Below are 22,136 nucleotides of genomic sequence, written 5' to 3' on the forward strand. Positions count from 1 at the left end.
GTACTTTACAACCATCACGGTGAATGACGAAGCACGGCGAGGAATGTGGTTAGCACATACATTCCCAAAAATGCCAAAGCAGGTGAACGCCATCATTACCTGGAATGATTTGGCACGATTTCCAGCAGTCAAGAGAGAACTGAATGGGCGAAAGAACACCACGTAGGAAATTTCCATCCAAAACGTTTATCGTGAAAAATTAACGTAATAAGTTGTTTAGGAGCGAATTCTCACAAACGTCTCTTTTAATTGCCTTCGCAGATTTCCATTTTAAAATCACAACCGCCGGCTACGTCTGCAAGATGACCATAGGGCAGGCCTGAGCTGCGATGAAAAGACCAGGAGAAGAAAGACATGGCTGAGATGAGAACGACAGGAAGGCATACGAAAGACAGGAGGCAATCGAGGTGCGCGTTTGTCAGGCCGAGTACCGCCTCAGGTATGGTATGGTATGGTATTTAGAAGAGGCGACAGACAACTAAGATCATATGCGCCATAGGGAAGGATGAGTGGAGAAAAACTTGGTGTTGGCATTAACCTGCTCCAAACGAAAGGGGACCACTGCTTAACATGCCATCCGACACGTGGAGTGCTGTACTTTAGTGCCCTCCACAAAGCGCTCAAGCAGCAGGCAGGCAGGCAGCTTTCAGTCTCTGAAAATCTTCGTCCCCGCCGGGACTCGAATCTGGTACTACTAGGTGGGAATCCAGTACTCTAGCCGCCAAAAGCAACTTACTTACTTGGTTTACCTTTCTAAAGAATATTAAAACCTGGCAATTTGCAACAAAAATTTCATAGGGTAAGTATATAAGATAGACCTATTCTAAAATCATAGGTACTCTTTTTATTTTTTAAACTCGATTACAATTACATCGGTTTTATTAAGTGTATCTTAATTGTATATTAATTATGTATCAAATGTTCATCTGGAAGACATTTTGTATTTCTGAGGGTGAGCCCTCCAAGAGGCAGTAGCCTCTGGGATCACCTACACCTTCAAAATTGGTTTTGTAAATATCATATTTGAATGTTTCAATTGTTTAAGGAACAATAAATGTATTATTACTATCAAGATTTTAATTTACTTTGATTTTCTTCATAACAGAAGAAAATATCAATTGTACCCGATCAACTAATGCGTTTTTCTCTTATTAATTATTTTTTCCAAAAATTAATTTAAAAGCATTTTACCTCGTTAAATTTACATTATATTGTCATTTGATTAATAAATACCTACCTGGTGACGAGAGTTTATGGCTATAATACATATTTATAGGCTACATGTGCGGATATTTTAATTATTGATACATCATATATCTTTTATACATTATATAATATGACCTTTATATAAATAACTAGAATTATAAAAAAATAACATTATTATTAAACATTATTACATTGCCATGTAATAAAAAAGTTAGACTACACTTCCATTCCCATGCGTCCACTCGAATGTAATACACGCTTATCAGCACTCTCTTATTTTTCAGTTTTACGGCCGCATACCGATCGGCAGGTGCGACGTACGGTTGAGCAAGAGAAGCGAAGAAGATCCCGCTACGTAATAAAAAAGTGGAGGCTCCTCATTTTTTTTTCTCTCTCTCTCTCTCGCCGCCAGTGGCATACTTTCCTTCTCGTCTCCTCTCATCCTTTCGTAGCCCCGATACGAGTGTGATGGCCCCCTCGGAATGATACTCCCTTGATTTATAATGAGCGGATCCACCGACCGAAAAAAAATAAGCGAGAATAAAAACGGATAGCTTCCCTGCGAATGCGATGCGAGGAGCTCAAAAATTCATGTTTTTTTTCCTCCGCCGCGTCACGTTCGATTTCGTCGAAAACGCCTCGAGGAAAGCGAAAGGAATTTTCCGATGATTTTGCCAGACAAATATCGCCGAAAAAATCACTAAATTTGTTTCGAAAAAAAAAAGACTTGATTTTGGTTTATTATAGAATTTAAGGGGGTGTACTACTTTTATAATTACTTCAGTTGGCAGCACACTCAAATTAAAAAGGCCAAATTCTTTGGTTTTCAGCTTAATTTCCGTGTCTCTGTACTACCCTGCTCGGAACTTCGTGAAACCTTCACGAACTCACTCAGTGATACAACTCAGAGGATGGTATGGTTGGGTGAGGGAAGGGCTCACCCCGAAATAGACTACAGATGTGTAAATATCGCATATTCCGGGTATGGGGGCAATTCCTTTCCCTGCTCCACCACACATTGACGACTTGGTTTGGAGTGTTTCACCTGAGAATTGAACCCGGGGCCCTCTGATCAGTACCCCCCTGAGCCACTACGCTTATTTTAGCAGTAACGGTTATTGCCATAGTGTAAATATTTTTAACAAATTGAGGCTATTCTCTTTCATGAGAATTCAAGGAGCTTTATACAAGCTAAGCATCATGCAAAAGCTATTCACCTATACCTATTCAACGCTTTGCAAAGTCCAACACATTTCATTGCAAATATTTCAAAATAGAATTAAAAACTTGAATTTTCAATTGTGAGTTTTTCTAGCATTATGATATAACCAAGAGCCTAGTTAAATAACAGTTTTAGGCACCGAATCCCATTTTGGAGTACCTGTAAAATATGTGGAATGAAAAATTAAGCCTGTTGGAACGTGGGCGAACTATTATGGAGAAGATAGCTATAAACCAATTGCGCATTAAATTTTGGGAAAAAGGTTTGAAACGAAGACTGATTGGGCTTGAAGTTAATACGATCCATTTCACAAAATCTTTCGGTAAAAAATCAAATGCAATTAGGGTTTTCCATCGATCGATGACACGCTCGAGGAAAAAATTTAGGTTCAGCTTAAATTTCCAAACAAATCATGTTATTACGTACTACTAAAATGTATATTCTTTTTTTAATTTTAATATAGTTTTATAGCAATTAATCGTTCCATATGAATATAAAATTATTTCATACGTAGTGATAATGGTTTGAGTAAACCTTTTAAACCCATACCTCAAACATTACTTCCGACCAAGCTACTGTTGAATGCGTTATCTTTATGGAATAATCAATCTCGGAACCTGAAAGAATATAAGGATACTCTCCGGATGTGTCCTAAATAGTTTTGAGCAGTAGCGAGGCCATTCAGGTCAGGGAAAGTGATTGCCTTTCTTATTCTCGGAACTAATGTCATAACTGGTACGCAACAACGGGAAATCGTCGAAATGTAATCGAGGAAAACGGAAGGGAATGAAACAGAGTTGTGAAAATATTCCCAAATAAAATTCTCTCAGTTTTCCCTGACAAATATTCATTTCCTCTGACTAGCTCGCTCGCTCACGCTCTCATTGCAATCGCTAGGTAAATTTTTATGAAAAGGAAAAAGACAATAATATAATTAATTATTTTAAAAATATATTTAACTTAGTTTTGAAACGTGTTAATTATCGATGAGATCGGAAAACGGCGACTTCTCGCAATTTCAACCTCATAAAAGTGAATATAGTGCCAAACTTTAATTGAAAAATCTAAAAAAAAGTATGTGCAATGATCGTGTAAAAAAGAGTAAATTAATAAACTTAATTTAGTCAACTACGTTCTAAAAGAATGATTATATTTGATCAATGTATTTAAATGTAGGGAAATTCATTGCATCTTTCCGTGCCAAATACGCAAGTTCTCTGTCGGCAGACAGCGCGGCGGTTCTTTTGATTCGGGCGACATGAAAAACTTCTCCTTGACGCCGCGGACGAGAAACCCTGACTTTATCCTTGATCGCACATATCCATTTCAAGTCCCCTAACTTTTCCCTGATTTCCAAGGACTGTAAAAACCCTCTTAACTATCCATTCAAAAATGGCCGGGGAACTTGCTTTCATGCAAGGCTACGAACCCGGGCACGTAGAACCACTACACGAGTCGCGATAAAAGCATATGTCACCGTCACATTTTCGATCGAAACGATAGTCGCAAACGATTGCGGACCGTTGGATCATCGGAGACGATTTCTTTTCGCCGAAACTGGTTTAGAAGTGGCTTCAGCGTTTTTACTTGTTCCCCCAGCGTGTTGTGATCGGGCGCTTCTCTCGCCACGGCCTCATTTCGCAACGGAATCATTAAGGAATCCTGATTCTGTACCGGAAGACAAAGGAGAAGATTTGCCACGCGGGCCACGCAGATGCGAGACTCGGGGAGGGAGGATTGGCTTGGAAATTTTTTAGGTAGAGACGGAAAAAAATTAGGGAGAGAGTTGCCGATACTTACCCTCCCACCAACATAATGCCAGCCTCGAGGGCGGATCCAGGATGGAGAGGCGGGGATTATTTTCGGGCGTAATGCAAATGACTCTTCTCTATAGTTCAATACGTACTTCCGGGATTTATTTGGCTCCTCTTAAGCCGTAAATAACACGCGATATATAATTAGCTTATTCATATTTCATCACCTTTGTATAATCTACAACCATTGCTGCACCGCAAGCCGCCTAAAAAGGCGTGTGGCAAGGGGTGCTAGGACACCAGCCGTTTCCTAAAAAAAGAAAATGCTCAAACAAAATTTCGACATGTAGCTATTGCATTCCTTCATGTTTCAGGGGATGAACGAATTCCCATACCTATCCGTTCGACAAAACATCTCTCTAAATTTATTGCTTCTGTCAGACCTGGAAATATAGAGGGGTTCTCATATGATATTCTCCGTGCTGCTCCTAAAGACACCTATTCCATATGTACTAAGTATATACCATATCAAGCAATCCGATATGTATACATATAGAGAAGGAATTTGAAATAATGAGTGCCTATATTCACTACATTCACTACCTCAGTGATTTTATTTAATGGTTTATGAAGAAGCAAGGAATCGGGAATTGAACTAAATCTCGTCACTGGTTATATACTTCACTCTTACGATGTTATGCCCCTCCACCGGGCATAACATCGTAAGAGTGCCATCCGGGCAATTTTCCGCGTACTTCGCTATCGCCTTATTCTAAGAGAAAAACATTCAATTTCATAAGGTAAACAATATATTTGCATAGTTCCAGTATGATTACGTTTTCTAATGGGAATGATAAAAGTGATCTTCCAGAGTAAATGGACGCCCATAACCGTGAAATACTACCCACTGTCAAACAAGTAGCGGTTGGTAAAAGGATAGAACATAGATTTTTGAACTAAAAGAGCATTTATTTTGCACTAAGAAATACATCTAGAACTGCTATAATGAGTACTGCAATTGAAAAGAAATTATAATCAGGTTACTAATAAATTTTTGCATTATAAAAGGTCTAAAATCATTATGTTTATATTAGGTACTTAACAATAAGCCAAATATTTTAAATCCAAATAAATATAAGTCATTAACGGGCATAATGGCCGCTCGAATTTAAAATATATTATTTATATTGAGAAAGTAATTGCATCGTCATAAGTAAAAAAATCCGAACATTGGTTAAACGCAGATCTCCAATTAGCTCTCCTATCTGCTAACCTTTTGTGTAATTTACGCATGTCTTCTCCTTTATCTCCTAAGTAATTTGTACCAAGTAACCATTTGAAAATAAATGAAATAATCAAACTTAAAAGAAAGCACAAAATATGAGTCAAAAAATATTAGCCCAAATCTTTAACGCCTGAGAAAGGATTCTCCTAAAAGAGACAGGGATGGCATCTTAAGCCAGGAGTGGATAAGCTGGAATTCAAAGGGCGTTCCTATAGGGTGGGCGTTCAAACCGGACCCGCAACCACAACACCTTCCACCGACAAGAGGGAGTATCATAATGGAGAAGGTGCGTGCACCCACGACCGCACTCTCGCTTTCGTTTCGGAAGAGGCGGCGATCGCAACCCTTTCCCACCACACACGGAACTCCCCACCCATCGGAATCTGCACATTCTCCCCTTCTTTCGGAGCGAAGTCACGAGTCACGCCTTCGGGAAGTACGTGCTTCGCCTGCGAATGTGATGAGATCGCGGGCCCTTAGTTGCTTTTAGGATATCGGGTGCCGTAATGCGACGAATCTGTCCCCGCCCCTCTAAGAAAACTGGGGAAAACCGGAAAATAAACCAATGAGACCCTTCCGTCGAAAACTGAAGTTGAAAGCTATTCATTGCTATTTTAAAGGTTGAATTTCGACGATATGGTGAAGGAAGTATTTTCGACGATATGGTGAAACTATTAAATCATCTTCCAGCCGTTTAAATTTCCCAAAAAACAATTTCTCTTTTCAAACAAAAACAAATTCCCACTTTTTTCAAACTATGTATTTCGTACGATAAGGCTCGACGAACTTTATTCTGAAAAGTCTGTAAAAGAGTACAGATCACCTTTACTAGTCGTCTAAAGAAATTATATTTTAGTTGACCATTAGATGCTGCTCGTTTTTGTGTTCCATTCAACTTTATGTCTGAAAACACTCTCCTCACCATTAACTGTTGATTCACACAAATATCAGACGGGAAACAGTCAACTGGAATTGGAATCGAACCGCTGACCTTTACATTTCCGGTCGCATAAACAATCAATTGGATCTATAAGCCCTAGATACGAGTGGATCTGGGTGTCGTATCCTCGCAGGAAGCTGTAGGAAAATAAACTAGTTTCACTTGGCATTGAAGGGGTGATTTAAGTCCCCAACGCATAAATCGAATTCAAACCAAAAGTAGTGCCTACACTTAATTTTCAACATTATAATGAGGTACCAAAACTTCTAGACCAAACACGCAGCGGAATAGACAGAAGTCACGGATTCCAAGGCCAGTGGAAGCGGCAGCTCTTCAAATCCCATGAATGCCAAAGCAGCTTAATAGCCGGCATAGCCCTCTTCCGCTTGATTCAGCTATTCTACTCCCGACGCCCACTCATCACGCATGAATAGCGCGCTGACCGGAATAAATCAGTCCCGAGAGCCCCAAAGGCAGTCAGTCAATCACCGCGAGACGATGAACCCATCGACTACCACGGCAGACCTCCCCGGAGGAGCAATCGTTGATCCATTATGCCTCCCTCAATACGCGAGGATGTTTATTACCTTATTCGGTGGTTGCCTTTAGGTACACCCACGGACCGAGAAATTACAAAGGAGAAAAGCACCGCGGTAGCTTGGTATTTAGCTGCGTAATGGCATGGGGTAGTAGCGAGTTCTCGAAGGAAATTACCCTTGGAAATATGCGGAGAAGTCCTATCATGTGTAAGCATACCTGCTGGCGTAATGCAACTACACAATAATACCCTCTAAGCCATATCAAAGGTATGGACACGGACAGGGGATGAGTTATCATAGGCATCTAAAATGAAAACTACTTATCTATCACTATCACAAAAAATACATATAAATTGCGACAGTAAATTTTATTCATACAATTGGGGTTGAACCAAATAATTTTACATTATCATTATATAGTAAACCTTAAAAATTGTGTTTGTGATGATGCTCAGCGAGCATTTTAACGTTTAATTATCGCCGGATAGCTTAAAATTGATCCACCAAGTCAACTATGTTTTTCCTGCGTGGATGGTTTCCATCCCAAAAGTTCTAGCCTATTGTAGGCCCTAATCTGGATTATGGGATGCAGTCTGAAAGGATATTTCGTGATAATGCAGCCTTTGATGGACTCCAAAGCTCGGTTTATGAAGCTCCCGAAAACAGCAAATAGAAATAAGCACTTCATCAGAACGAACGCATGCGCAGCTACGTACTACCCCGCAAGCCGCCTAAATAGGCGAATTGCGGGAGGAATTAGGACACCAAACGTTGACCAGTATGAGATTACTAAAACAAATTTGGTGAGCATAGTGAGAGATTTGACTCCCTGATTTCAATCTGCCATTTTAATAGTTTGTAGTTATCTTTTGTTCGAAAAAAACGAATTCGTACACCTGTTCGTTTGCATCCGTTGGACGTGGAAATACATATATGGAGCGGCTGTAGGATGATATTTTCCCCTTATCGTAGACATCAAAGGCTAAATTTTAAGTCTCCGAATCTCAAGACAGACCGAGAAAGGCAACAGAAAAACATACAATCATGCACCAGCCACCATAAGCTAGTTACAGCATCCCTGACAGCGATTCCATGGATCCGTGTTGGAAAAGCAAGCTCTCACGCCTGACGCCGCCGGGGGAAGCTATACTGAGAGAGGAGACCCTTTTGTTTTCGGCTGATGTTTGAGAAGGAGACAACGCGCGCAATCAGTCACGAGAAGAAGAAGAAAACATGGGACTCGGTTTCACTTTCGTCCGCCAATTTACATCATAGGGTTAGAAGGGAAAGTGACAAATGATAGGGGGGAGGGATCGAAAATCACTTCCTAGGCATGTCTATGTGCTGAGGAACATGTTTTCGGTGATGTACCTCCATCATCTAACGGCTTTATTGTGCTTGATTATTTGTATTCGGCAACTTTCTAGGCACGATTTGGGACGTATGAGGATATTTCCCGATTCTACCATGGAAGACTTAAAATTACCTAAAAAATCACAAAACCTTCTACTTCACAGAAAATACTGAGGTTATTCTCAACGAAGTACTTAAAATGAACGTCGACGTGAGATGCAATTGATGCAGATCGAGTGAACCGAACGATGGATATGCTGTGTTTTATATAAGACTGCCAACTTAAGTGAGATAGAACAATGGAAATACCAGAGAAATTGGAGTATAAATTCTGCAGGTATTTAATAGTTATAACGACGAGGTTTGCGGCGCCATTGAGCTAAAGTATGAAAATAAATCGAATTCAGGGGGAAACGCAATCAATTTGCACGTAAAACGAATTATTACCCAACATGGAAACTTCGACAGTGCACAAAGGCAAAACAGAGCAATTCCTGGGGTAAAACTCAATCCTGGCCAAAATATTTTTTGCAAATATTATCTAAACAGAGATAAAGTTTAATACCAAATGTCGATATCAGGTAGCTTTGTAAGAGTACCCTTATTAAAGGTGTATACCCATCTGTATAAACAATGTTGAAGCAGAATGAATTGTGAGCGCGTGATTGGCGAGAGCTAACACATACCGCATCTGTGTGCACTTGTAATTGTGAGAGCACAATCAATTGGTTTTGAGAGGAAATACTCATCCCCTGCCATACACGCTAGAGGTGGCTATTGGTGCATCAAGAATATTTTGATCCACGGCACCTCAAAATACAACAATTACAAAAACGACTTGCATCAAAATTTAGGCTTTCGGAAAAATTTTTATGCGCGCTTGCCTCAAAAACTTCATTTATCTATTTATTTCTGCAAGCACGACTCGAACTCGCGACCTTTGATTTATCAGGCTAACATAAGAATTTATTTATTCATTTATTTATTTCCGCATACCCCGAAAGCAGCTATCAACGGCCTTTGCATCCAGGATGCCAACAATTACAACCTCTACAAGCACGGACAACCATTCCCTGAATAGATGTCACTTACCCAGGCGGGACTCCAACACGCGACCTTCGAATTAACAGGCAAAGACTAAACCCCGCCGCCACTGAGATTTATTAACATTCTAGGACGTCAAAACCCTTTTATTTTTTCCTAAAAGCCCACTCTTTCCCTGGCCGTTGAACCAACAGTATTCTTTTTCCTCCATAGCGCGCTTCGTCGCGCATGACGTCTCACACGTGCCAGCGCATCGACACTAAATAACAGACGGCATGGAGACGGTTGCGTGCGCCTCTGCAGGTAAGTTATGGGAATTGAACCCATCCACTCACCTTACGAACCCTCCGGAGCTCTTTTGATGTTCCCAGACGATTTTCGCGAGACAAAGACACGCGGATTCCCCAACACTCCACCACTCATGCCAACGACGACCTTTCCTTCTTTCGTCCTTGACCTGTTACGTGCGTCCAGGACCCACAACGCGGTCCAAGTTGGGCAATTCAAGACTTGTCTAAGATGCTCTTTAGAAAAAAAATTGTTGACTATTTTCTACGATTCGAGCGGCAAGTAGAAATTAGGGATTATATTTCAAGATGTATTGCAAGGATAACTCAGCACGGCATACGAAGCTCGAGACAAAAAAGCTAATTAGATGTAGGAGGAGGGTTAACCATAATACCAGTTTAATATGCTTGTGGATTTGATGCTAAATTAATTACCGCAGAGGAAAGTAACTAAATGGGTTGGTTGCGCCACTTGAGCAGAATACACGGACGTCTAAATATCCCGTATAAAAGTTATATAAATGTAAATTATAAAAAAAGACTATTAAAAACAGGTTGGAAATCATAAAATTTATCGCAATCCTAAAAAAATCAGAGTATTCAAAGAAAAATGACTTAAACAAGGGCATTTCCATATTTTCTGTACTCTTTAGCAATATAAGGGAATGGCATGTTATTAGGCGAGCCATTATTGGCTCCAGTGCAATATAACCTTTAATTAGGTCATATTGATAGCAGAATGATTTCGAATTGAAATATCATAAATTTAATTTAGGATAAAAAATCCCGCACGCACATGTTTATACGCTGATTTGGAATTCCAAATGTGCTCAGAAACGTAACACTATACGCATACCATGAGGGTAGCTCATCACACCTGCAAAGAATGGAAACACTACCCAGAGTAATATACTTTTTGAGTCGATTGGGACACATGACCATAGCAGAATTTATGAATGCTTTAGCATAAGCTATTATATAGAAACCCTTTCATCAATCGCATCATGCTACGCCAATGTTCCGACGCTGAGACATACTGTGCCATCGAAAATTATGCTAGGACAATTGATAAGTATTAAGTTCATATCTCTCAGAATTCTTTGTATTTTTTCCAGTTACTTTTAACACAACCCCTTATCACGAAAGATGGAACCATAAGACAGAAATTGAGATTATGTGTTCAAATGCATTAATATCACTCATTTTAAATATTTTTAATTCAATATTATAAACAGCTATTTCAGTGGTGTGAAACAATTTCACGCTCATACTTTGAAAATACGGATTAATTAACACCAAAAATCTCTATGATGATGTAACGCAAAATTTTGGGGTCTTCAATATGAGGGAAAAAAATAAGAGAAACCTTCAACTCGTCTTTGCGGAAGCATCGCAGAGTGATTTTTTAAGCTTGACCTATTGGGCACCTGGACCTCGCAATAAAGGAAACTGCTCAAACCATCGAAAGCGTACATTTTTTATCGTTTTCATTAACTTGAATGTGCTTTTTTCGAAGAAAAAATATGCTCACTAACGAGCGTAAAATATTTCTAAAGGCGAAAGTCTTGGAAACTCGAAAGGTAATGCGCATTTCGGAATTTTGCGGCAAACTTTTGGCCGTGAATCGGGTGAGCTTACCTCATCTCCAACAAGTTTGGCGGAAAGTGAAAATTGAAGTGGAAAAGAATGCCTCCAGGTCGCAACTTTCGTTCACGAGATCAATCTCGATAAAGTCCGTGATGCTAAGTATGGAGAGAAGTCACGATTAAGATGCGGAAGGAATTTGCATACGGCGTACGAGAGGGGTGCCCGTAATTTTCGAAGAGAATACAAATCACACATTATCTTCCTCGAAGATAGATTCATATATCTGTACGTTACTAATTCACAATGGATATGACATTAAATGAATATTTATCCAGTAATTTAATAATGGCCTGAATTAATGGGTTGCCGTGGTGAGGGTATTTATGTTTTTAACGACAAAGTGCTGGTCATGTTGGGTGAGGAGAGGTAGCTTTTAGATGAGATACGGATGAGACAGAAAGTATGCATGGAGCGAGTACCTAGCGGGGAGAGGATGTTGAAAATAGTGTGAGAGGGTAGAATGTTAGGTAACCGAGGGAGAGGAAGAAAAAAAATAGGATTTTTATAGAGAATGGAAGAGAGTAGGCCTTACTGCGAATTGAAGAGGGAAATGCTTGATGGAATGTGAGGCTCCCAGAATTCTTCCATGACCACCTACCTTAATCGCTAGAATACCTTAATGATGATTCCAAATTCATTGTGCTGGTAGATTAAAGGTCCGGTGCCGTTTTATCATGAATCTAAAACGCAGTGTGAACGGTCAAAGAATTTAACAATAATCTGACAGCCGACTGAGGGATTACATTTGCCTAATGTTGGAATACTTTGAATATGCATACTGTTTGATCACAAAGAAATTTCCCTCAATCTCTCAGTGATTCATTCAGAAGGTTGTAATGCCTAGTTGAGGGTAGAGCTCACCCCGGTCAACGCCGAAGGTGGGGGAATTTTAACACATTCAAGATGTGTGGGGGGGGCAATTTCTTTCCCAGGGCCGCCTCTAACTTTCAGATTTTTGTGTTTGGAAGAGTTTGAAACTTTACCCGGTATTTGATCCCGGGACACTTAGTTCCGAAGCCAAGCGCTCCACGCACTAGGCCACCACGCAACCAGAAAGAATTTTCGCGGGGTCAATATTTCCTAAAATATAATCACTCGCGACGCAACGCGGCCGGGTTTTTGCGAAGGGTTTGCCAAAATAATAAAAGCAAAAATATTTCTAAATATTTACAAATAGAGCCCTGCAGTGGCATTTAATCTACATATGGGCATAACTCATCAATTTCTGTCATAATTAGAAATTAAATATTTCCAAAATTTAACAAACAGGTCCCTGTATTGGCATTTTATCTATCCGCGGGCATAATGTATCAATTTCACTTTGAACGGTGATAGCCAATGCGATGATCGACGAAGCAGCCTTTGATCGATAGTAATAAAACGATGTGACCTTCACCACTTCAGCCAAGCTACAATGGAAAAAAGACACCGATCGCCTCCCCTTACCCAAGGTAGTTAAGGCGTCGAATGTGGCCACAAAATCGTCTTTAGGAATAAATTTATGGATCGTGAAGTCTCATCGCGCACGGCCAGGTCGCATAATGCCACCCTCCCGAGATATGCCGCAACGATGAAGAAAGAGGCAAGGGAAAGGGAGAGTGGTCATTAGGTCTCTGGACACGAACTGCTCCTCTCTCTCTCGCTCCACTCGGCCCTTTGCAAAAGAAAATAAAAAAAAAACTCTGCTGGCAGTGCGCACGAGCGTGCTAAAATGAATTCGGCAAAACGCCGAGAGGCCAATCCCTTAAAAAGCTCCCCACGAATGCGACATCTGCAATCTTTTCCAGTCGGCTTACTTGGCACCAGAGCATTAGTTACTTCCTACGCAAGTAGCCAAAAGTTATGCGGATCTTAAAAAGCATCGCGATCAAGGGATTTGAGGCTCGAGATATAATTAAGTGGTCAGGCTATTTCTTCTGGAGAAGTTACTTTATGGAAAAACCTACCTAGCAGATTCATTCCTGGCTAGTAAGAGCCTTTGGAGTGCGTCATCATCGATTGAAAAATCAGTAGTCTTCTCTGATACTCAGTGGCTGCTTCAGTCGTTATTGCATTTATGAAATCCAGGAGTCACTGAGTCAAATCTCCTGCAAATCTTCCTTTTATATATAATATATCCCTCCATGAGTATCTGAAGCCTTAGATGTATCTCGCAAGTACATTGATTTGTTAACATAATTTTTTTTCGGCAGAAAACTTTAGCGAAAACATGTTTGTTAGATGAGAATGGAGGCGTTTGATACGTGGGAGTGGAAGAGAATGGAGAGAGTGAAGAGGACGAAGATGGAGACGAGCTAAAAAGCATTAGAGATGATGGAGTGAATAGAGGTGAAGAACAAGACTTAAACATGAATAGGAAAATCTATCCAAGAAAATAAAATAACCGACCATTAGCATGTTAGCGAATGAGGACTTAACCGAGCCGACCGATACTATCGAAGAAGATGATGAGGTGCACACGTTTTTCAAACGTGTGCTTTCACTCGCACCGACCAGGGCTAGAGAAAATGCAGAACGCGTAGTAGATACAGGGGAGACGTAACGGAAAACGAACTAGTATATGTGCTGAAGAACAGGTGAGGGACGAGAAGAAATAGGCCGTTCTTCGGGCTATTTTCGATATAACTTCGTGATGCAACATTCGAGTCTAAAAAACAGCCACCCTTTACTGACAACTCCGAATGGACCTGCAGTTTTGTAATCCTACAACGCCACACGCAGGTCACTAGTAGTTTAGTGGGCATCGATAAGATTTTGCCCGAGTTGGGCCACACTCTCTCGGATACACTGTCATGAGAGAAAGTCACATGGGTTGTGATGACGATTTGCGATATCATTCCTATTTGGAATCGGGATGAACACCGACTTATGTCATTGAGAGTTCCAATCTCATCATAATTACGTGACCCGAGTCCTTAATGTCATTTTGCGCGAGGAATTCAAATCAGGGTAACTTCAGCTGACGCAATGCCCAACGGATACTATCTCCTCCATTCATAAACCAAGTGAGAAGTTTCTTTTTAGGACGCAATTCGGTAAAAATATTCCGATCACATTCAATGTAACATTTAATATTTATACGGCAGTGAATATTTTCAAACAGCACCAAAATGATTTGCTTAGCATTATTAATTTATTGCTTCGACTATCAATTAAGAATTTTTTAAAGGAATAAATGTAAGATATTAAAGAGATTCATTTTAGGATTATATTATAAGAGTACTTTTCACATCCACCAAAAAATTAATACCTGTTGATTTAAGCCCGACATAAATGCTCCTCTCCACAATCCTAGTTCTGTCAGTCGATTGAAGAAATACTTCAATGGTAATCGATAGAATCAAATTATATGGAAAGTAACACACTTGCTATGGATTTAGAGGAGTATATACGAAAGAAAAGGAAAAAAAAATGTCTTTTAGATCATTGGCATTTACATCAAAACTTGTAACTTGGGTGGGCTGCAAGTAAAGAACGAAATTAATGGTACAGAACGTTTTGTATTGAAGAATAGAACCTACCAATCATCGGAAGAGAAATACAATTAATTAGAACATCATATGAATCTTGAGCCTGATAACAATTTTTCCTTCTTCAATCAATATGGCACAATATATACAGAACTAATGTTTATTGTCCTGTTCATACAATTTTAGTTTTAAAAGTAAAAATACTCTATACCCTTATTCATCGGTAAATATTCACGGTAAACCGAGAAATTTAGTAAAATATTCTTCTAATTCTAATCTTCTACACTGAATAGCAAGTTTACTTTGGATTAGGAAAGGAAAAGCCAAGGTGTGCGCACCTACTTTGGACTCATTAAGACTGCACTCTGCTCTTTTCGCAAAACATTTTAAAAATTTCGCGACCGAGAAATGCATTGCTCCCGCATTGCATGACGAACGATAATACGCGAATAGGGAATCTACAATGCTTTCCAAAGTGCTCTGCGAGGCAGTTACTGCATTTTTTACTCATGAATTATCTCCTTGGGAGCAGACTGGCCCGCCCATGAGCACTTCCTGCAATTTACGCTCGAAGAAGACACTCCAATGTCGCAACTGCTACTCCACGGCGGCGAAGCAAAGACGGAAAAAAGAAGCACTCGCTAACATTCGAAGAGCGCGGAGCGAACAGTAGAATTCCACCTGTCACCATGCCGGCGAGCTAACTGTCATCCTCAATGTGGGCCACTGGGGACGGCGGGGCGTGAATTGAATCTCCTCCTTGAGAGCAGTGTTTATTGCCGCCCCGAAGGAAAGGGAAGACCAGAAGCCACTCTCCCTACTCTCCGCGTCGGAAAAAGTTAAAGCGAGAAAATATACAGAATGCACGGCAGGTGATGAGTGGCTCCTACCTCTTAGCAGCATTATTAAGAATAATGATTTTTGGCAAAAAATGTTTACATGGGCGGATCCATGATAGGACAAGGGGGAGTAGGTGGGGTGTAATCTCAGAGCAGCAGCGGGGATCTGAGCTAAATTACAATTTTATCTAGAGTTAATTGGATGAGGAAAGGGGGGAAGGGTATGGCCCCCATCCCCTCTCTGCATCCGCCACTGGATGTTTATATTTAGTTATGTGCCAACGTTTTGAAAAATTCAATTGTCATCAGATAAAAAAATGAAGCGTTCATTAATTAATAAATAACATGTATGACTAATAAATTTGTTGAAACGTTGGAAAAGAACTAGATGTAAAAATTTGTTGAAAAAACCTGAATATTAACAGAAACAATTATACTAGAGGTCTGAAATCACGTTCATAAAATAATCATACCAAACAAACGAAGCCAATAACTTGGTTTACTGCATGGACAGAGACACAAATATGATTGGGGAGATTCAAAGTTTCTGACGAGATTCAAACCCCCGACTTTTGGATTAGAAGATAAGGACTATACCCCTCCATAAGTCTACCCATTAGATAGTTTTGGCTTGCTTTGCTACATAAAATTAAAAAATGGACATATGGCAGAAATACAAATAGGAATAGAGGCCTTTGAGATGTGGTGATAACCGAATATCCTCAACATTTCATGAATGGAGAGGATGGCCAATGTAGTGGTAGTAAAGAGAGCTGATAAAGAGCTATGTCTTTCAAATACAATCAGAAAGAGACGAGAAGCGTAGATAGGTCACACTGTGAACTAATAAGAACTATTTTAGAGGGTTCAGTTCAGTGTAGAAATGTGAGAGATAGACCCAAAATGGATAGCATCCAGCTGATCACGATCATTTGTCTTACCAGTCCAATTATGAGTGAAAGAAAATAATTCAAGACTGGGCGAAATGAAGGCAGAATATAAACTGCTAAAAACGAAGCTGCGGATAGATGACCATTAGGGAGAATTTCTTCCGAAAGAGAATCAAATATCAATGGAACCGGTTTAATGTGGACGCAAGGCTTACTATCCTTGTGCCCCGCGTTTGTATACCAGCAATATCGGAGGTTTTCAGGCGTAGTTCAATCCTACTTGAGTTCTACGTAGAGTACAATACTTTCTCCGTAAGGACAATTAAGGCCCACTCAGCACTTAAGCGTTAAGAACAGGCTAATACCGACGAAGGGATTTCTCAAACTGTGAAAGACGTTTGTGACTTGAGTCTTGCTCTTCTGAGTCCCAACTCATATCGTATGAAACGAGACATCTCAGATTCGTTAAGTCGCTAGAGCGTTAAGTTATTAAATAAGCCGGATTAGATTCCAATGGCTAAGAGAATTTTCAGTGGTAGCTCGATTCCTACTCGGGTAGTAAGTGAATTGCGGCACTACGTCCGTTGCATAGGTCGGTAAGCCATGATTCCCGACTCACCTACTGGTAAGAGCAGGGTGACGCCGCACTTCTATCCTAATTTCCCTATCATTCCATTAGAGTAGAATTAACATCAGCCATCGGTCAGCTCCTCCAAGTACGAGTGGGTAATGCATGAAACGTGGTACCTCCTGTGAGACTTACTCATTTGAAAATATGTATGGAATCGTTAGACTTAAAATTCAATCAAACTGCAAAGTTGTTAAATTTCTAAATTAATACGCCCCTTCTAATCCATTCCTACTGTAATATTTCTTCACACAAATTTCCGCTCAATAATTACAGCACTACTAAACAATTCTCTGCTCATTTTTAGATTGTTGTCATTGTTTCATTGACATGAACGACGAGTGGCTGAATTATTGATACGTCCACTAAAGTAAATATTAAATAAAATTAATTAAAGCACAATTAAAAGTTGAAGCTATGATCTCTTTGTCCCACTAAAGAGGAAATTTGATGTACACGCCCGGTTGGTCACAGAAATCGGTGAGTCACTATAATATCCTAAATTTTGAAAAAAATATGACCAAAATATTTTTTTTTCTACGCACTTATTTTCAGTAGTTAGGAGATATTTACGACGACTTTAATATCCTTGTGACAGAGAAACTTATTCCAGATTGGAGCTCCGCACCCAATTAACCACGAACATTCTCCTTAGTTGAGATTAATTACTTCTGGTGTGATTCTCAAGAGAATCCACTCTAATAACAGCAACAGTTCATTAAGAATGCAAAACGAGCTCGCACGGCGCTTGTACACGACCTCCTTTATTTCAGAAGCGGCCCACCTTGCATTCTCCCGACTCCTTTCCACGCGGGGTAATTCTCATGGGAACCGAGGAAAAGTGAGCACATTGTAAGACAGAGCCCCATAAGATCTCGGGTAAACAGTCTCTATCTTGGCTGTAAGACAATCCCTCGCATTTGCCAGAGGAAACTCAATAAATCACTGTCTCTTCAAGTCCTAACCGTTTAATTAGAGTCTTCGATCCGTGAGCGATTGCCTAGTGGTGGCTCGAATGATTCATGCATGCCCCAGTGATTCCTCATTCACTTTCGAGCATACTAGTCTCCACGGAGACCTCAACGTCTTTTCATCTTAAAAAGGTAATGCGCACATGAATTTTTACGCCCAATAAATATAAATGCACTTAGCAGCTATGTAGTTAAGCCCTATCGTACGGAAACTGGATTCTTGATTGAGATAAGGGTGACAGAGGACCACCAAATACAGGAACTCCTGAGCAATTAAACCTTGTAAAAAATAGACCACAACATTCCAATTAGTGGAAAATTCAATTTTCAAAATATCCATAATATTTCACGAATTTTCATTATTAAGTAGTTGCATCATGTAGTTAGGCTATTTTATGTACTGCGAGTAGTTTTTAGAAACATGATTTCAACCATTGAGCCAGGGTGAAACTAAATAAAAACACCAAAACATTAACTACCACAAGCAAAATGCATGTTAACGCTGTAATTTTGATAAGTTAAAGATATGGCGTTATGATACATAAAAAATCCACATAAAATTTCATGGTGAGTCCTGAATAACCAAAAATTCACCCTAACTCATCCTCAGAGACATTTGGAAAGGCAGAAAAGCTCAAAAATCCCCAACCTTCAAGTGGCATACAGTGTGATTCTACCGCCCCAGGTTTCCCTCACAGGTGTGAGTAGTCCGTAGTAGTAGTAATAGTAGAAAATTCGTAGTATGGCAACACGTAGTCCTTAAGTCCGTAATTTATTCACGGAATAAAAAATTCATCTAGATGTAGCAGAGAGAAGTAATCTGCGTATTGCTATAACCAGTGACAAGTTTTTTTTAACACAGAATCTTAATTATGGCCGGGAATCCGAACCTGGAATTGATAATATTGACTGCAAGAAATCACAGAAAAAAATGGGGGATAGCGCAGAAATCCTGAGCGGCATAATCTGGGGAACCATCGATCACTATTCAAAGAAGGCGGGAATCATCAAAACTATTGGATCTCATCTTGCAAAGCCTAAAATAATTCAATGAATTAGAAAAATTAGAACGAACTTAAATTCAATGAAGGCCAAAATTAAAACTCACTTTCGACGAAACATAAGACCATAATAACTCTGGAATTTCAGAATTCGGCACCAAAAATATTCACTTGGCGCTTCATAAAGCGACATAATCTGGGGAATTGTAAAAAAATTCCACCAAGCTCAAATGCAATTAAGTCCAAAACCAACAATCACATTCAACGAAAGAGGAGAGTATCATTTGCTTTAATTTCGTAATTCAGCACGGAAAAAAAATCACCAATCGCTCCATCGTCCGACGCATTATTTTTTCAAAAAAATCCCACCACGCTTAATTGCAGGTCCAAAACCAAAAACATTCACTTTCGACGAAATAAGAGACCATCGCAGCGATTCAATTTCGTCATGGCTAAAAAAAAACTCACTGGACCACTCATATCACCGCGGCTCAACCAAGATAATCCATGAGATTGCAGAAAAAACACACAGAGGATGGTATGGAGAGAAAAATCCCACGCCGCTTCGGAGACGAATCCAGCGCAATAAAAAATCCCTGCAAGGTACAGCCGCGCACTCACCATAGGCGGTGCTGCGCTGGGGGATTCCTCCGGTTTACGAGCGGCGACGCGGAGCGTGGGCGCCCACCTCGTATCCTTTCGCCGGGGACTCGAAGTCGCAGCAGCAGCGGGGAAGAAGATGATGAGGTCGCCTCCTCTTCAGCAACCGACCGCCAACCCATCGCGAGTCACGGAGCGAGCAAGACTGAGGCAGAAGAGAGCGCAAGCGGTTTTTCGGCCATCGAAGCGGGAGGGAGACAAAGGTTAGAGAGGGAGGGGTGAGAAAGGACGTCGGGTGAAGAGAAAAGGTGGAAGAGGAGAGGGGAAGGACGGCGCGAGGGAAAAGAGTTCGCGTCGTGTAGGGGCGAGAGTGCGTGCGAGAAAGTTAGAGGCGGTGAGGGAAGAGTTGGAGGCGAGGGGGAGGGTGGGATGGCAGACTCCGGGAGGAGGCGCTCGACGAGGGGAGGCATATGCAGAAGGAGAGGAGGGGATCATCCTACTCCCTCAAGAATTCACCCACTAATAATCCGTGGATCTACATCTACATAACACCCTGAGAGCAAAGGCAGGAGATCCAAAAGTCTCTTCATTCCTTGGAAGCTGCAAACCTCAGAAGACCAATCTCCTCCCTCGACAGCTCGCCCCCTTGTACCCCGAGGATCTACATCCACATATTACACTGAGAGCTCTCTTGTGGGTGTACGGCAGGGGGGCCTAAAAGTCTCATCAATCCTTGGAAGCCCCAATCCTCAGGGGGTAATCAAATTCTCTCAACAGTTCACCCCCTACTACACTGAGGATCTTCACCTAAATATTACACTGAAAGCTCAATCAAGGGTGTAAGGCAGGGGGCCTAAAATTTTCCTCATTCCTTGAAAGTTGCAAAACTGAAGGGTCAGCGTCCTCCCTCAACAGTTCACCCCCTCGCACACCGAGGATCTACATCTACATATTACCATGAGAGCTCATCCAGTGGGGTAAGGCCGGGTGTCTATAAGTTTCCTAAGTCCTTAAAAAGCTGTGAATCTAGGAAGACCATCCTCCTCCCGCAAAAGTTCACCCTCTCGTACAACGAGAATCAACATCCACATATAACCCTGAGAGCTCACTTAAGGGTGTAAGGCAGGGGGCCTATAAGTTTTCTCATTCATTAGAAGTAGAAAACCTCCGTGTATCATCTTCCTCCCTGAAGATTTCACCCCCTAGTACTCTGAGGATTTACATCAACATAATTCCCTTAAGGCGTACTCTAGGGTTTAAGGTATGGGGCCTAAAAGTCTTCTCATTCCTGGGAAACTTCAAACCTCAGGGGATCATCCTCCTCCCTCAACAGTTCATCCCCAAGAATATCGAGGATCTAAATCTACTATATTCAGATAATAACTTTTGCTATGTCAAAGGATTCATCACGTAATTGCCATGTAATATATATATCTAAAATTTAGCAGAGCGATCGGTTAGCGTAAAGAAGACGTCGTCCCTCTTATACAATAGTATAAATTCCTACGTTATTGACACAGTCAGAGAGGGAGTTAGAAAATATCTTTCTTTCACATCAGGCAAAAAAACTTTTCGATAAAGGATTTATTTTAAATTACTATCTGGAAAAATCGGGAATCCTACTACATAACAATGAACATTTTTGTGTATACACTGGGAAGAAACCAAAGGGAAGTAAATAGTTTGGAATAGACTTGGCAAAAATACTACCACACAGTCTAGTGATTGCCACATTAATAAAAATCTCCTATCATTTGTATATTACTTTCAAATAGGTTTATGAAATTATTTCAATTTTCGTTCAGATTTTAGATGTTTAAATCTGCTAGGTTTTCATTCGCTATAATGGTGTTCTGTGAAATTGAAAAGGATTCTGACTATCTCATAAACGGAGAAAGCAAAAAAATCACGTATGAAACGCAAGGACACTATAAACCACTATGTAACTATAAAAAAAGAGCTAAAATGATTACACTACGCACTAAAGCTATGTTGAAAACGCAGTGGAGGGAAAAATCGAAGGAAAAGTCCCCCGAGGAAGAAAAAACACTTTTCAACAAGAAAAGAGGGAAAATGAGGAACAAGGACAGTAAAGTAAATACATGAATTAAAGAAGAAATAAAGGGGTGTTGTTTTTACTAAAATGATGATTTCTTATTAGACATAAATGTATGAACATTCACACACAAATGACAATTATTTTCTCCGTCATTATGAGATTCAGATAATAACGGCTATCACTACATAAATTTCTTTTATAGATAAATGTGTTTGCCACAGACTGACTGACATTCCTCACAACTATAAATTAAACTTCCTTGATAAAAAATCTGTCAAATACAAATAGCTAGTTTAAATAAGCAACTTATCTGGTAAAGTGTTCATAGTATTTTAAATTCAACTTTCGTGAAGTAGTTTCGTTTATCCTTTAGTAATCAAAGATAGAAAATGTTGGTACTT

The 22,136-nt window shown here is 40.2% G+C and overlaps 1 protein-coding gene across 1 annotated transcript in view; it reads right to left on the minus strand.

Annotated features, from left to right (window-relative positions):
* Positions 1-19,897, minus strand: part of LOC124155895 — a 147,952-nt gene extending 128,055 nt beyond the window's left edge. The window contains exon 1 of the mRNA XM_046530070.1: positions 19,698-19,897. Within this exon, the coding sequence (XP_046386026.1) occupies positions 19,698-19,858 (161 nt within the window). The 5' untranslated portion in view covers positions 19,859-19,897. The remainder of the gene's footprint in view (positions 1-19,697) is intronic.
* Positions 19,898-22,136: the final 2,239 nt, after the last annotated feature.

The sequence above is a fragment of the Ischnura elegans genome, chromosome 3 (assembly GCF_921293095.1).
Source record: "Ischnura elegans chromosome 3, ioIscEleg1.1, whole genome shotgun sequence".
NCBI lineage: Eukaryota > Metazoa > Arthropoda > Insecta > Odonata > Coenagrionidae > Ischnura > Ischnura elegans.